The 15,874-nt window shown below is 43.3% G+C and overlaps 1 protein-coding gene across 4 annotated transcripts in view; it reads right to left on the bottom strand.

Moving 5' to 3' along the window:
• KCNH1 (potassium voltage-gated channel subfamily H member 1) overlaps positions 1–15,874 on the bottom strand; it is a 220,261-nt gene that overhangs the window by 15,287 nt on the left and 189,100 nt on the right. For 2 of the 4 annotated variants that reach the window (XM_050314366.1, XM_050314365.1), the window contains one exon: positions 7,373–14,424. In XM_050314366.1, the coding sequence (XP_050170323.1) occupies positions 13,576–14,424 (849 nt within the window). In that variant the 3' untranslated portion in view covers positions 7,373–13,575. Of the gene's footprint in view, positions 1–7,372; positions 14,425–15,874 lie in introns of those variants that run through there. The other 2 variants (XR_007628819.1, XR_007628818.1) reach the window with 2 other exon arrangements.

Here is a 15,874-nt window from a genome sequence, read left to right as displayed (position 1 = left end):
CACATACCCTTCCTCTAGCCCCTCCTTGGCTAACAGAGCCCTCCCAGCCATCCTTATTACTGGGGATGGTAGGATTACGCTAAGTGGCTCTTTCTTTAATTCTGCATTGATTAGTGGGTGAGCAAGGCTTTGCTCACGTATCTCTTTCACATCTGAGGGCTAAAAGCAGCTTAGTTGGAATAACCAGCTTACCACAGGTCAGAAGAAAAACAGTTTAACTGTGAAAACCTGCAGCAATTTTGTTATTTAGTCACAGCAATAATGCAGGGCCTGTCCTTTCTCTTGCGCACCCAATTTCCTTTGTCACTGCTAACCCTTGAGCTGGTCTCAGCTCGCAGTTGCTGAAGGGGGGGCTTGCCTTCCCCTGGTTTGCCGGCAGGATTGTCCTCAAGGAGCTGTGAAGAGCAAGGAGATTGCTATGCATGATGTGTCACAGCTTCTCACGGTGCTTTATAGTTCCCCCCCTCCCCCAAGTAGCACAGCCCATTATTGCTTTGCAAAATAACACTCTTGGCACATGGCCACTTGTTAGTCAAGGCATATATTTTAATCCAGCAGGGACAGCTGAAATACTGCTCTATGCAAAACCTGTGAAGAATGGCTTCTCCTGTTACACCTTTGAGGAACGAGGGGAAATCTGCATTACAATAGATCGTTTCTTGTATTATGGGACCCCTGAGAGCAACCTTCTCTGGTGGGCATCTCTGCTGACCCCCACAGATGCACAGCGCTGTTCTGTGCACGTGCACTGAATTCCAGCGGTTCCACCACTCGCTGCTTGTGGAGTGGTTCCTTTGTTAGTCACACTTAAGAGAAAGAAAAGAAGACGAGAACTATTTTTTTTTTAAAATTTCTGCTTCATGCACAAGCACTCACCTCCAACACAGTACTCAGATGCCAGAGCACCTGAGAATGAGTCCCAGCTGCCCATGCGTGACTCACCTCCACCTGAGCTTACTGGGGAGGGACCAACTCAGCTCAGACATCCCCAGCCTGGGAGCAAGCACTGGCAGCTCCAAGCTTCAGAGGCTTTCAGGGAGGCCACCAATGCCCAGAAGAACAGGAAAAGGAAAAGAAAGTGTCTGATGGATCTGACCCATATACTTCAGACACTGTGCAAGAGATGGAGCTGAAGAGTGTCAAGGCTCGACTTTGAGGCAACCTCTGCACCGCTCTGTTCAGGGCAGTTCCCACAAGCTTCTGCAATGTGAGTCCTCCAGCCAGTGTCAGCATTGCTAGCCCTCAGAACTACTGCTCTGGGATGAAAAAGGCACGTGCACTCTGTACCCAGTACAGATATTGGCAGGATTAAAACTACATGGCAGCATTAGGGAATCAAACACACATGCAGATCCTCAAAATTCTCCTCATTCCTTATGCTGGGAGTCACAAAGGTCTATGTGAGAGCAGGTTAAACTACCATCAGCATGTAACAGGCAAATTTTGACCACAAACTAGGCTGCACCACCTTTTATCATACCTGGGGCAGCTCAGTCTAAGTGTAAGTAGCCCGCGTACCAAAGAGCTCAGATGAAATGGGCTACCTGTGGCCCATGCCTTCCCCAGCAATGGTCAGCCTACAGTTAACAGAACTGCACTACTGTCCACAGGGATTTAAGAAAAGCTTTATATATGGTTGGATAGCTGAAGTGAATCATTGCAGACAGGTGCATCAGCCAACCACTGAAAAATTAAAGTTTACTGAAGAAATAATACAGAAATATAACTTCAGTTATTACCTGTGACATTTAAATTGTATTGGCACTCCCTCTAGATCTTTCTTGACAAAATTAATTAATTTTTATGGACCGCAGCATTTCCATCCCTGTGTTAGAGCATTTGAGTTTCCAAAATTAAGTGGCAAAAATAGAAGAACTGGAAATGATACTAGCAGACCAGAAACAGCTACACTGTTGGTAAATTAATTAAAAGGTAAGTCTTCAGGAAAAAATAGGATCCTGTTGTGGTTTCTTTTTCAGGCTGTTGCTGCAAGGTTTAAGGTTGGTTTGGGGGCTCAGTTATATGGGGGGATTACCTTACAGTAAGCCACTTGTAGAGATAAAAATAAGCATTTATGAGGCAGTTCTTTAAGTGATGTTACTGCTAATTTGTAGTTATGGGCTTCTTTACTCTTGTGGTAATACTTCTGTGCTGAGGTGGTAATTCACGCTGAAATTACAGGCTAATAACTTTCATTTGGTCATATCTCTGCTCCAGACCACTTCAGCCACCTCTCAGCTGCCTTCTACCTGCTCTCAGCATCCTGCCTCAAGGTCACCCCTTGATCAGGCTCAGTTCTCATGACAGTGCTGCAAACACAGTCAGGGCATGGTCTGAGTCTTGCCTTGGAAAGCATCAGCCCAGGACCAGGCTGCCTAATGAGCAATCCAACACTTGCCCAACCCCACTGCTGCCTGCCAGGGCCTCCAGGCAGGTTTTGAGCCCCCAGCATTCCAGATAGTAATACCACAAGATCACCAGGAATCTGTGAGCAAGTGGGTCTTGAGCTCAAAGCTTGTCAACTGTGACATCTCTTGACTCACACTTCACACACCACTGCTGGTGCCATCTGCCCAGAGTTTAGCACCCTTCACTCAGGTTAATTATTCTCAGAGTTCCTCAATCTGATCAAATCCTGCCAAACATCACTTGGTAAAAATACAAGACCTACAAAAGGTCTTCAGTTGCCGAAGATGTCCTGCTTGCCTTGAATGGTTATGCCAACAACCACTGACACCATGAACAACTGCGAGTTGGGTATGAGCCCTGACATAAGCAAAAGGCTTCAAAAAGCATGACAATCATTCAAAATGCAATGCTCCATTCAAAATGGAGGCTCTGAAGTGCCTATTACTTAATGCTGGTTGAGGAAACTTCCAGTTTAAGAAAAATGACATTTTCGTAATAATAAGGTTTCCAAGTTAAATATTTAAAGCTTTAGGGCTGCTGGCAGCCTTAAAGGGCACTCTATGGCACTAGGAGAGACAACCAAGGCAGGATAAAGTATCTCACGGCTCCTTCAGCAGGCAGATGGTGACTCAGTGGGCTAGAGCCCGTTATAACCTCCAGCCAAAGGAGCCTCCTGGGCAGTCAGTCCCATTTGCTCTTGTGCTAGTGTTGTGCTTTCCTTTCCCGCTCCCTCCCTCGTGTCTACCCCTTTGGTAGTAGGTAGGTTGCACCCACCCTCTCGCCCTTTGTTTTCTGAGGCTTTCCTTGGATGCTTACATGAGACACGGATATTTCTCCAGAACTGATTTTCCTGGACAAAGGAAAACCACCAAGACAGGTACCCAGGACTGTACTTTGGCTACATTATATGCTGCTTTCATGTGCTGCCATGACCTTAGACTCTTTTCCCAGGGGTCAGAGCAACCAGCCTGCAGCCTCTGAGCATGCCTGGCTTACAGCTGCTTTATTTGCTGAGAGGCTCCCACCCCCATTTTACAGAGCTATTTACAATTCTTGTTGGCAGAATTGTAATTTCATGCAGTAGTTCACACAGAGTTTCTGTATACTTTCCTAAAGGATGCTTTTCTCTATTCAGCTTTCAGCTGAACTGCTTTAGTTTGTATTTCTGTCTCTCCACTTCCACTAGCCAGGTTCACATGGTTGCATGGCAGTGTTATCATTCTAAAGGAAAACCAAAATAAATACTTTATTTTGACTTGGGGCTACGTACAGATTATCTTAGCTTTCTTTCCAATTTTCACGCCACAGCTGAGAATGTTCAATAAACTTTCTTCTAAAATACCTTCTGCTTGACCGTAAAACTCAGCAAAAAAGGTTGCTGTAGAGGTTTGAAAGCAATCTATTTCTCCTCACTGTAAGCCACTGCTTGCAGGGAGATGTTTCTTGCTGAGCTGTCTTGGTCCTGTCGCTGAGCACACAGTAGCTCCCAGGCTTAACAGTGCACTCAGTGTGCTACTGCTGCTCAGTGTTTCCCCCCCCATGGTAGTCCCTGAGGAGGCCATAATCTGAAGTGTTATGGTGGCTGAAAAAGAGACCATCATCTTCCTTTTATAGAAAATTCACGTGTGTAATAGGTACTCCAGCACAGCTTCTTTCTCCCTGAGTTGTGAAAGTTAGCTGGGAGATTGGGGATGTGGAAGGAAATACCAGTAAAAAAGCACGCCCCCCTCAGATTTGCACACACAAAACTGCAGTGACATTCGCAGGGGCAAATGTGTTTCCCCCAGGGTAGGGATTAACAGCCAAACCCGCACCTTCACCTCATTCCTCATCTGCCTGAACAGAAACATCTTCAAGGACATCTCTATAAGTGAACAAAGCTCAAAAACCCCCAAACCTCTTCAAGATTTCTCAGACAGTCCTGCCTCTATCAGTACCATGTGGGATTTCCAGGGAGAAAGCTTGGGAGTTGGTCATGATGGATGAAGCTGCCAAAATTAAGCTTGTTTTAAACCTACACCTGTGCCATGGGGCAGCTTGAATATGAACTTGGCTGTGCTACATGATTTTCCTACTTAATTAGGAAAGGGGAGAAGGAATGGAAAAAGAAAAAAAAAGTAAAAAGACAAGGCTCAAGCACATGTATTTTGCAGATACGGCTGTGCACAAGCGTCTCCGTATCTGCTTCTGACAGATGACAGGAGTTCAGTTACTCTAATGCTCTCTTTGGATCTCTCACAGTTTTTTACTCATCCTGTCTTTCAAGAACAGGACAGGTTATTCCCACCAGCTTCCACATGCCAACACTGAAGTTGTGGTGAATTAGTACGAAAAATTCGATCTTCTATCTGAAAAATACTTGTATTGGCTGATATTTTTTTATATCCCGTATGCCTATTGCAATTAAACCCCTCACACCATTGGCAGCAATAATAAATACCATAGCAAAGCCACTTCCTTCCCAGCATATTCTGGTTGGATATGCAGCCTTACTAACCACCCTACCTCCCTGGAGCACAAGGCAAGCACAGACAGCAGCTCATCAGCCAAGGTCTCCTCAGCCTTGGTGCCCACTGTGGGTGGGCAGGTTGGAGAGCAGCAACTGTGTCTCACTAGGTGAGGGGGCACGTGGCTCTTGGGCTCATTGCTCTCCCCGAATTTTCGTGGGCTGTCCTGTACGTCGTCCCACACCAGGCAGACACACTGGTGGCACACACCGAACAGAAACAGTTTTGATGTTCCTTTGGTGCTGGGGGAGAAAATAAAACATATTGCTATTGTGCACATGTGTGAGAGGAGGGAGATTAGCTGCAGTTCAGTCCCACTGGTTCTCACAGCACAGAAGAGCTAGTTTATGCTGGTCATCTTTACTCCAATTCAAAAAAGCACCGGAGCTGGAGTGCTTCCAGCCTTAACAGAGATACTAAAATGATCCACAGGGCAATTAAAGAACCTCCATTATCAAATGCAGAATTTAAAACTGTGTAGGCAGCACTCACCTCTCCACAAGCTGCCACACTGCACACTGCCCTGGGAGTCCTTGCTGCTGCCCTGGGGCCACAAAGCCAGCCAGGTAAAGCCACCACGTCCCTGGCAGAGCTCCCCAACAGCTGCCACCCAGGCAAGGAAGAATCCATAGGGCTCCCTGCCATCTGATACTACCAGCAAGGGGCTCCTTTACAGCCCCAAGGAGGCTGTACAGCACTGTACAGGCTCCAACCCCAAGCTTTCCTCGGGATATTCACCTTCAGGCATCTTGTAGGTGGTACGCTTTGCACACTAACTCTTAACCAAACAGAAGCAGCAATACCTGAAGCTATTCCTGAGAAAAGTCAGGAGCCATAGAACACACCCTGTGCTCTAGAAACTATTTGTTCCTGCTATGAATGTGCTCCCAGGTGCAGTGAATGAGGAGCAGGGGCTGGTGCAGGTGAGCTAGGGGCTGCTCACAGCTGCTGGGGCAGCTGCTGCCCAGCTGAGCCCAGGCCTGACGGGTCAGCAAGTGGAACATGAGCCTTTGCAATTTGGCACACAAATCTCAGCAAAGAGTGCTGTAATTAAGAACCTTTGGTTTGAAATGCTGTGGGGCTGCTGAGGGAAGGGAAACTGATGGGGAACATTGTGCAGGCAATGCTACTCCTCTATGCACTCATTGAAGCTTGCAGCATAGCCAGGGAGGCTGCTAAGAGTGCAGGAAATGCCTGAGCAGGGAAAATAACAGATTGTTCAGAAAACAAGCACAACAGCCTCTAGAGACCTCAAAAAAAAACCCCAACATAAAGTACATGCCTTCACTATGGTAATTTTCCCTTTTCTAATAAGTATAGGAAACACTGCAGAATGTTAGGCAAAAGAAAGCTGGATTTTCACACTGGCCAGGGAAGCCATCCTAGTGACAAGAGATCCTGTCACACCACATATGACAGAGGATGCAGAAATGGTGTTAAAAATAGCTCCTCATTGTGCTCCTTGGCTGCTTTGTACAGTTCCGCCTCAACTCTGCAGTCTGAAAGCTTGTGCTTTATTGCTGTTCTTTTGAAGATGAGATTCACAATGCCATGTAGTGTCATAATGCAGGTGACAGGCACATTCACCAGACCCTTGGCTGAGAGGATGGAGAACGAACCACAAAAATGGATGCAAAACTCACGGGGGCCAGGCTGACATCCTGAAGACTAAAACGTCGTATAAACTTCCAGAGTGCCTCCTGGCCTGCAGGAATGGCTGATGACTGTGATCCTGTCACATATGTCTATTCTGACCTGAAAGGATCTCCCCTTCCCATCACCTCTGGTTGTGGATTCCTTCGCTGTGGTAGCCAACAAAATAATACTCATTGCCACCTGTTGCAGTAGTGTCACTGACAGGTGACACAACACTAGGGGCTTCACTCCTGTGGGGCTTGTCTTTGTGTAAGGCCATAGTACTGTCACTTTCTTCTGCAGCAGATGACAGGACAGCAGAAGCTTCTTTGATCTCCCTCTAGTACTGTGGTTGCTGTAAGTTTTGTAATAGTTGTCAGATATTGCAGTAGTGAACATGGTCTAAAATACAGACCAAGTACAGACACATGTACCCCCAGGATATGGAATGACCGTTTCAGACAGGTCACAGGTGATCTTATTCCTGCTCAGCAGATAAGTGGCCCAGACTGGGATCCATGGTGCAGGACACTGCCTGGGGTGCCAGGATATTCACTTTACAGAACACCTGAGTTCAGTTTAAAGTGATGCTGGAAATATAAATCCCAACTGCACTGATATGCAGCAGATAGAAATCTGAGGAAACAACCTGAATTATTTACAAATGGAACAATAAGATCACACTGCTCCACTGATAACACTTCAGTTACAAACCAACAGCAACAAACTGCTAGCCTGAAGTTTTAGAGGGCAATTTAAAACCACCTTGTTGATCTTAAAAGCACATATTCAACACATAGAAAAGTACACCAAACCAACTGTAATGTATAAAATAGTTTATTACTATAATAAATAAAATTAAACTTTTTTTTTTACAAATATTATTTGTGCTTGTTTAAAAATGTTGACTAGGGATATCATTAATGTAGGTGGCTGCATTTGTAACAGAAACATTCCCAGACAGTGTGCATACACACATACACACGCTGTCTATCTACTGGCAGCTGCTTTGCTGACCACAAAAATAGTATCTACTCGTTCTCTTTTTCTAGTCATGCTTCATTGAACAAAGTGACAAATGCAAAGAAAAAGAACCAAGAGTATTTGGTGGATTTCTGAAAGGATAAAAGCAAGTGAAGTACATTGAAAAGCGCCAAAGCAACTGCATTAGCTGCATATCAATCAAGTGTCCATGCAGTGGTTGCTAAATATTGGAACGCAGACAGGTCTCCAACAGATGTACAAATATTGATTGTATGTAGGTACGATAATATAACACATTCATTAGAAAACTTGGTATTTCTTTATATAGCAGTTCATCCTGATACAAGATTATTGAACTTCTTTCATCTACAGCTAAAATGATTCTTTTTCTATGTTAGTGGTCACAGATTTAGTGGGAAGAAGAAAGAAAACCATTAGCCTTTCAGAACAGTTAGTCAAAACCCCGAACTGTTTTGTTAACCTAATGTTATGCATTTAGATCCAGTTACAGAGGTGTTCTGGGATTACACATCAAATATGTTTACACAACACTCAACAATCAGTTTGAAAAAAATTACAGTTGCAGGTAAATTCACATTAGCTTTGTTGAACTGTAAAAAAACACCTTTGAAACCAACACTTTTGCAGTATGATGGGTTGTCTCCCTGATGTACAAAAGTGTTTAGACAATAGCTGTGTCTCTTTACTTTATGAGGGGAGAGGGCTATTGGAGTAATTCATTATCCTAATAAGAAGGCAATCAGTGGAGAAAGAAATGTGATTACCAGCAAGTGATTTCCATTAGATTTAGAAAGCTAATCAAAGTGCTTCATCTTTAGGCAAAACTGTAAATACTAAAGAACATTAAGAAGGAAGGAGAATGGAATCACAGTTTGAATTATATCACTTATGAAAGGGTCTTAAGGCTAAATGCTGGATATATCTTATTGCAAAAAAAGCTTTATTTTTATTTAATTGAATCAATGCTTGCCACAACAATGTGGTCAAAACTATGTTGGGTTGGAGGATACAGTATCCTACTGTGCCTCACCTCAAATTTCTGGAGGTTCCCCTGGATGGGACTCTCTCTAAAACGTTTGTCTTAATGAATCGTAAGTGCAGCTAAAACACAGACTTTGTTATTGCCAATACACTCACAGGAGACTATGTGGAAATGAAGAATTCAGTAGAAGATGCTTTTTACCACCTAACACCAGGACAGGAAAGCAGAGGTGCAGCAACCATGTGTTATGCTGCCCATGAGGAGAAAGATAGGCTCAGCACCTTTGAGGCAGCCCCTGGCACCAGGAAAAATAACTCCATTTATTCCATCATCTCTCTTGCAGAAGCCATGAGAAACACTACCAGGGCATCTTGGCTTCAAAGATACTGTGAGCAACAAATACCGGCTTATGAGCCTTATCCCCACCAACTAGAATACAGTGTTTCTCCAATTTCATGTGGATTTCTCTTCCTGATTATCATGACCCTTTGTCAGATCTTATCTCAGTCACACTATTTACTAGACTCACTGTATGAATTAGAGGCCAACTAGAAAATTCAAAAATCATGGCCTTAAAAGTTCAACAGTTAACAAACAAGACACTAACTAGGACATTCTGTGCATGTCTACTGGGAAGATTTAAGCTCCCTTCTTGAACTGGAATCATAAAATGAGGAACGTGCTTTTGCTTAACAGAAATGCAATCCATAGACTCACTGTACACTGATATTATATATATATGTGTGTATGTACACGCATCTGCACAAGCGTAATCATACACGTCGTTTATATAGTAAAGACAAATTATGTACTGAATTTTTTCACAGATTGGTTAAGAATGACTGAAAATATATCACCAGATAGTCACAGTAAATATCTTGTTCAGGTCATTAAAGGGAAGTACTGTAGAAACAGAACGTCACCTTCCAAGCTGTTAAACAGGGTATTCGCTGGGATTCAGGGCAGCACTGTGAAAGAGATTTAAAGCAAGAATGGTGTTTTCAAACGTATACATGTAATACTGGACAGAAGTAAATGTATTTGAACACGGTAGGGATGAGGGCTGGGGTTTGCTTTTTTAATCCTTTTTTTTTTTTTTTCTGTGCTGCATATTGGTATTCTTTCTCACCATTCAAGCATGTACTTTCAGAAAGTTCCCATTTTACCAAATCATAAACCAGGCTCTTTTTCTCAGCTACCTTCTTTTGACTGAAATTTAATTACACCATATATCAAAATGGAGCACACCATCTCTTTTAGAATGGTGCAGCTTATTTAGCAGGTTGTTAAATGGCAGAAGCACTGTGCCAGAACACAGTTAAAACTGAGGCTTTGGGGTTTTTTCTTATAGTATGTACAAGCATTTGCTTGTGAAGGGGCAGAATCTTATGTTCAGAGAGCCTTCATTTCTAAGCTGGAACGTAATTTAAGTGAAAAGGCTTAACCACCATGTACAGAGGAACAAAAGAAAAAGGAAAGACTGACAAAAAAATGAAAGAACAAGTAACAATTACAATGGGTACACATGCTGTCCAGCCACAGGCATCCAAGTGTAAGGCTCAGTGGAGAAAGACAGATTTGTAACACAGGTGCTTTCAGCCACTCCTTAAAGGAAAAGTGTCGCATCAGCGGTGCCTGGGCACCACAGCGCAGGTCCAAACTAGTCCGTTTCAAAAGGAGTGACTACTCCCAAAGTGGGCATGGCCTCATTCATTTTTTTAACCACTCAGTAGCCCAGGGAATCCAAACATCAATGCTCATCCTAGATAGCATCATTTTTCAAATTGTCTTACAACAAATACAGGTTACTGAGAGATGATGCACTTTCCTACAAGTAGTTTTAGTGCCTAACAGTTCATAAAAATGGGCCTAATCTCAGTTACAGCTGTACAAATCTGAGTGACACTGACCACTGTCAGGGCTGACATGGAGCAGACACTCTGAAGGTGTCATTGTACAGAGTTTCTCTGCAGTTTCATGACCACAACAAAATTGAATTTGGTCATAATCTTCAAAGACATTAAATTTTCAGTGGAATTTGAGAGCGTGTTACAATCTTTGGAGTCTTTACAAATGGATAACAAATGCCTTTATAGGCCATTGCAAGAGTCTGAAAAAAGCCTTAGAAAAGGACTTGGTGCTGTGCCCACCCACTGTCACATGGGGTGTGCAGCAGTTCAGTATCATACTGAGCATCAGGCTACACAAGGAGCACCCTCAGAAAATGGGCAGTTGTCTGCCTTTGTTCACAGGAGTGGATTATTATTATAATTATGGGGCTTCTAGGGCTAGTCCTGTTGAGATTCCAGGCTGGGCAATAGGCAACACCAGAATAACCTTTAGGATATCCCTGAGGGCACACAAAAATATCACCGAGAAATATCAATTCAGTATCAGCAACAAAGGGCCAGGCAACCTGCAATTGCACATTTAACTCTATGTCTGCACTGCAATTCTGGAAATAGTAGGCACATACTTGGGAGGTTGTAAACATTTCCTCCCTCATCCACCTGGGATAAGCTAATGTCCATGTTTATCCAAGTGCAGGTAAATGGATGACACTTTCACAAAGGACTTGCTAAGACTTTTGGCCTTTCAAAAATTTTATGAAGGAAACCAAGTGTCAAGAACATCATGCTGGTGAAAAATTTGCCTCGATCAGGAAACTGATTCCAAGGCAGTCTTTAAAAACTTGCTGGAACTTTGGGAAATCAAATACAAATCCTTGTATATCAGTACACCCAGGGTTTACTTAGGTGGAATTTACTGACTAAGGAGACCAAAAAGAAAAAAAATCATTCAACAGTTTCTAACCGAAACCATGGATGTATGGGTCTCTTACAGCAGCCATGCCATGGCTGTTGCTGGTAACTGCTGTCACTTACAGTGATTAAAGCACCAAACACACAGAATGGCTTTGGTCAAAGAGAGCCTTCCTCAGCACTGCAGGTGTGCAGTGCACAACTGTAAAAGACACCAGCTACCACTGGAAAAACCTAAACATGGAATTGACAATAAATTAAGGAAATGGCATCTTAGTTTCAGAGCAACTCACCTCCCTACTGCCTTTTGCTGTGGGAAGGAAGAAGGTTTATCCCGAGAGTTGTTTCTCAGGAATGTTTCGGTCCCTGGATAAGAATTCACAGTCTGTGGGCACTTCCATATTGAAACAGGGTGTAAGACCCTTGAAAGCCAATCCTAAACCATCTGCCTCTGGACTTGTAAATGGTGGTGCTGCACTTGGAATAATCAGCATCTTTGAGAGCAAGGGCAGTTACTGCAGGAACAGGTATAAATGCACTGACCACATGACCAGAGCTGGTAGCTTTGCACAGCACGGCCTCACCACTGTGCCAGTCATCAGTGGACCTCCCACCTCCCAGGGATTTCTGACACTGCATTGCAGTGTGCAAGCATCAGGCCAGCAGAAATCCTTTAAACTCGTCATTTTCCTTGCCTCTTCCATACACAAACAAAATCTTCCCTCCAAAAAATCATGTGTTTCTTTGTAAATGACTTAGTACCATGGAAAAAGAATGAGACTCAACACATACAGTGTTAAGACCTATTGCCATTAAAAATGAAAACCCATAAAAGTGTGGCACCCTACTTCTGAACTCTAATCAACTGCTAAGCAGTGAACATACCAGATCAGTGAAGTGAATATACTGTGAATATACACCTATATTCCAAGGTAAGAACACAAGTCATGATACCAGCTATGCTACCCTATATGAATAATGAAGAGTAGTTTTGGTAAAGTGCTTCGATCATCCTCCAAAAAAAGTTATGAAAATATAAGTTTTGGAAACATCTCCTTCTTTAAGAAGCAGATCTCTTTGTTTCCTTGCTACAATAGCACTTGCATACAGTAAGAACTGTATTTCTACCTCTACTATCCATTTGCTTTCTAGCTAGATTAGATCAGGAACATTACATCTGGATGTAGAGGAAAATGCCATAATCTAAAACTGTTAAAAATTCTGTGAAAGCCTTTGGCTACAATGAATGTTATCAAAACAGAAACTTCGCAATAATAATTTAACAAGAATTAAAAGAGCAGATTCTTAGCAAAACCAGGACATGAATGCCACAGTATATTTTCATCAGGAGGCAAATCTGCAGGACCTGTTAGTGACGTTCACAACACGTTGTGCAGTGGGCTGCATTCAGGTACGCTGCACACCCAACTCTGGTCTCCAGCAACTGGAGTTAAAAGCAAAAGTAACAAATGTTGAAAGACATCTGAGACAGAAATTAAGTTTCTGAAATCAGTATCCTTGATCCAGTGAATGACAGTGTGGAAGTTCCCATTTATTAACAGATCTGAAATACTGTGGCTATTTTTGAAGATGTTGCTAAATGTAATTGCTAGTAATGTCAGTTTGCAATTAAAAAGTACCATTTTTTTTCATCTTATTAGCCCTTCCTTGACTACACAAAAGAAACTTCAGTACCGAATAGCACACAATCTATTGACGTGGAATACATCTGCTACTGCTCTTTGCATTAGTACAGATAAATGAAAATATACTGTGACATCAAACATGCTGTACAGGTGACTGAGACAGTGACAGCAGCAGCAGCAACAACAAAAAAACAAAACCAAAAAACAAACAACCCACCAAATGCTGAAAATATAAGCACCCTGGCAAGTGCTTATTCACATAGGCAAAACCCGAGCGAAGGACGTAAGGCATGCTCCAAAAACCTCAGAGGTCACCTGGGGCTCACAGGAACGGCTGCTGCTGTCAGAATTCTTATTCCAACATCCCGAGGGAGAGAGAGGGAGTCAGGGGGAATGGGCACAGAGGGAGAAAATAAAAACTTCAGAAACTGTACCCTTGCTGTCAAAAAGGCTTCGAAGTCAGCTGCCATCTTGACATGAGGTTGCAATTCCTGTTACCATACCTTTTTAGACAGAGGGAACATGCTTAGTGAACTGGCCCCTCACTCGTTTTCTAGAAAGGTTAAATGTAAAGTGTTAGGGGGCTGTTCCTTTGTTTATTGGTTTGTTCGTTTTTTAAAAGAAACACCTCAGCTAGCTCCAAACATGTCTTTTTCTGATTCTGGAGACTGGGGCCTTGATATTTCAAACAACTCCTGTGGCGACTGGGAGCTTCTTCTTGAGGTCAATATCCTAAGTATCTCAGCAAGCTGGTTTTCTATATTGGTCATTTTTGTGTTTAAAGCCTTGATGTCCTCTTTCAACTCATGTTTCACTTCTAGCATGGTGGCCTGAAGAGTCTGTTCTGGGATGGGATAAAAGGAGTGCTTGACCTCAGTGAGGACCGGACTGTGGTCCTGGGGGCTTCTCGTCTCCCCAGCGTTATCCAAGCGCAAGTCACTTTTCGTAATGCCACTATCACAAGAGTCTGTCTTCTTCAGGGTAGCTTCTCCCGAAGCTTTAGTTCTCTCTGGTAAAGTCTCCATGGACTCTGCTTTAGAGACCTTGTTCCAATCTTCACCTTTCCCACAGGCTTCCTTGAATTTGGCCCAGCCTTTTCGTCGGGGGTAGTCCCCCGAGGCCTTACACCCTGCATGGTCCAGTGTTGGGGCCTGCAGCTTTGCCTGGTCAGAGGTCCCAGAGGTCGACGCGGGCTGGTAGGACACAGGGGTCGCCGGACTCTCCCGTACAGTCACTATGCTGGCTTTGACCACCGAGCGAGCAGAGGATTGCTCCCCTAGAGCATTGCCCTTTTCCACATCCAGGTCATCCGGATCTCGGCCCCTCTCTGCTGCAAGCCGCGCTTCCTTCTGCTGCCTGAACCTCTGGAACAGCCGGCGAACCGGGTGGTCCGGGGGTAAGATCAGAGGTGCTTCGTTCTTCCTCTTCATCCTCTCCTCCTCTTCACGTTTGACGTCGCTGATTTTCCGGAACACAATCTACAGGGGGAAAGAGATTTCAGTCTGTGATTAACTGCACATTTGTTAAGGGGGAAGAGTTGGAGAAAGAACCATTTGAAAGAATCTGTTTTAACTGAGAAATGCACAACCTCTGCACATTTATAGCAACATTTTCAAATGTCTTATGTTGTGTGGAACTTGGCTTATTTCATTATTTAAGAGCAGGCACAATCTGTCTTATAACACCGGGAAGAAAAAAAGAATAGATTTCTCCAGCTCTGAGAGGTCAGCAAGGCAGTGCCATTGTAAACATAATGATCCAAGGAAGCTCTATTTTTGTTAAAAGTGACTTCTCACATTTGTTTTCCCAACTCCATTCTTTCTAATAGTACAGAGATATTCCCATCAGTCTCATCTCAGAGCTCACTCACCACAAAAGATCTGATATAGTTTCAATGCACCTTGGCCATTCGTGGTGTCAGTACAGCAGAGACTATCCTGGACTCTTCAATGGCAGTTTGCAAAGTGCTTCTTGCCACTCCCTTCCTTCCCACATTCTTCTAGAAGCAAAGTGCAGTTCAGGGATGAGGCAAAGCTCAAGTCAGTCCCACAGCCAAGAGCACAAGGACAATGGGGAATGGGCTTTGCAAGACATGGGGAAGCTGTTCATGATTACCTCAGAAGCTTGAAGAGCTTCACATCTTGATTTATTTCTTTATTTCTACACAAAGGGTAACATTTTTTGCACAAAGAAACATTAATTTTCCATTTACCCTCCTAATTATATCTTCCTGAGCCTTTAGGATAAGCGATCTCTGTAGGAGCAGCCTGTGGGTCTCACAGGACTGATCAAAGCCTCACAGTGTCCCAGTCTGTAGCCAGGCAATGTTTCTTCTTTGTATGCAATGGCAATACATTCTCTTCAAAAACTCCTTGAATTTTACATTGGTATTGATATTTTCCAAGCAAAAAAACCCTCCAGTGTGGCATTAAATGAGAACCAGTAAGTAGTCTTTGTTTGAAAATGAGAGGTCCCCTAAGCTGAAGTTTTCAATAACAGAGTGTAGAAGAGGCAGCCCCTAGCTTCTACTGAACACTGATACCTAATCTCTTTAGCTGCTTTTGGGAAAATCCACTCAAAGACCTTACACTCCTATGCAGAAATAACTTTCAGATTCAAAGCATTATTAGGAAATGTGTAAATAAACCCATCCCTCTGCTGCAGACAGATTTAAATTAAGCTAGAGCTAATAAGCACTGCTTCACTGGCACACACAAAATGAATGTTTCTCCAGACTCCAGTGCTTTTTAACAGTTCTGTCATTGTGAAGCGAGGAAAAAAACATCTTAACAGTGCATCTTTGAAAGGAAGAAGCTGTCACACTTGGCAACATTTCCCAAATACAAAAGAATAAAATTAGCAGGAAGGATATTTTATTTCCAAGCTGCAATTAGAAAACTAAATATGAGATAAGAATAAGAAAACATG

Source organism: Myiozetetes cayanensis, unplaced genomic scaffold (assembly GCF_022539395.1).
Source record: "Myiozetetes cayanensis isolate MyiCay16 unplaced genomic scaffold, myiCay2020 scf2-11, whole genome shotgun sequence".
NCBI classification, from domain to species: Eukaryota; Metazoa; Chordata; class Aves; order Passeriformes; family Tyrannidae; genus Myiozetetes; species Myiozetetes cayanensis.
This window is presented reverse-complemented; position numbering and strand designations above follow the sequence as displayed.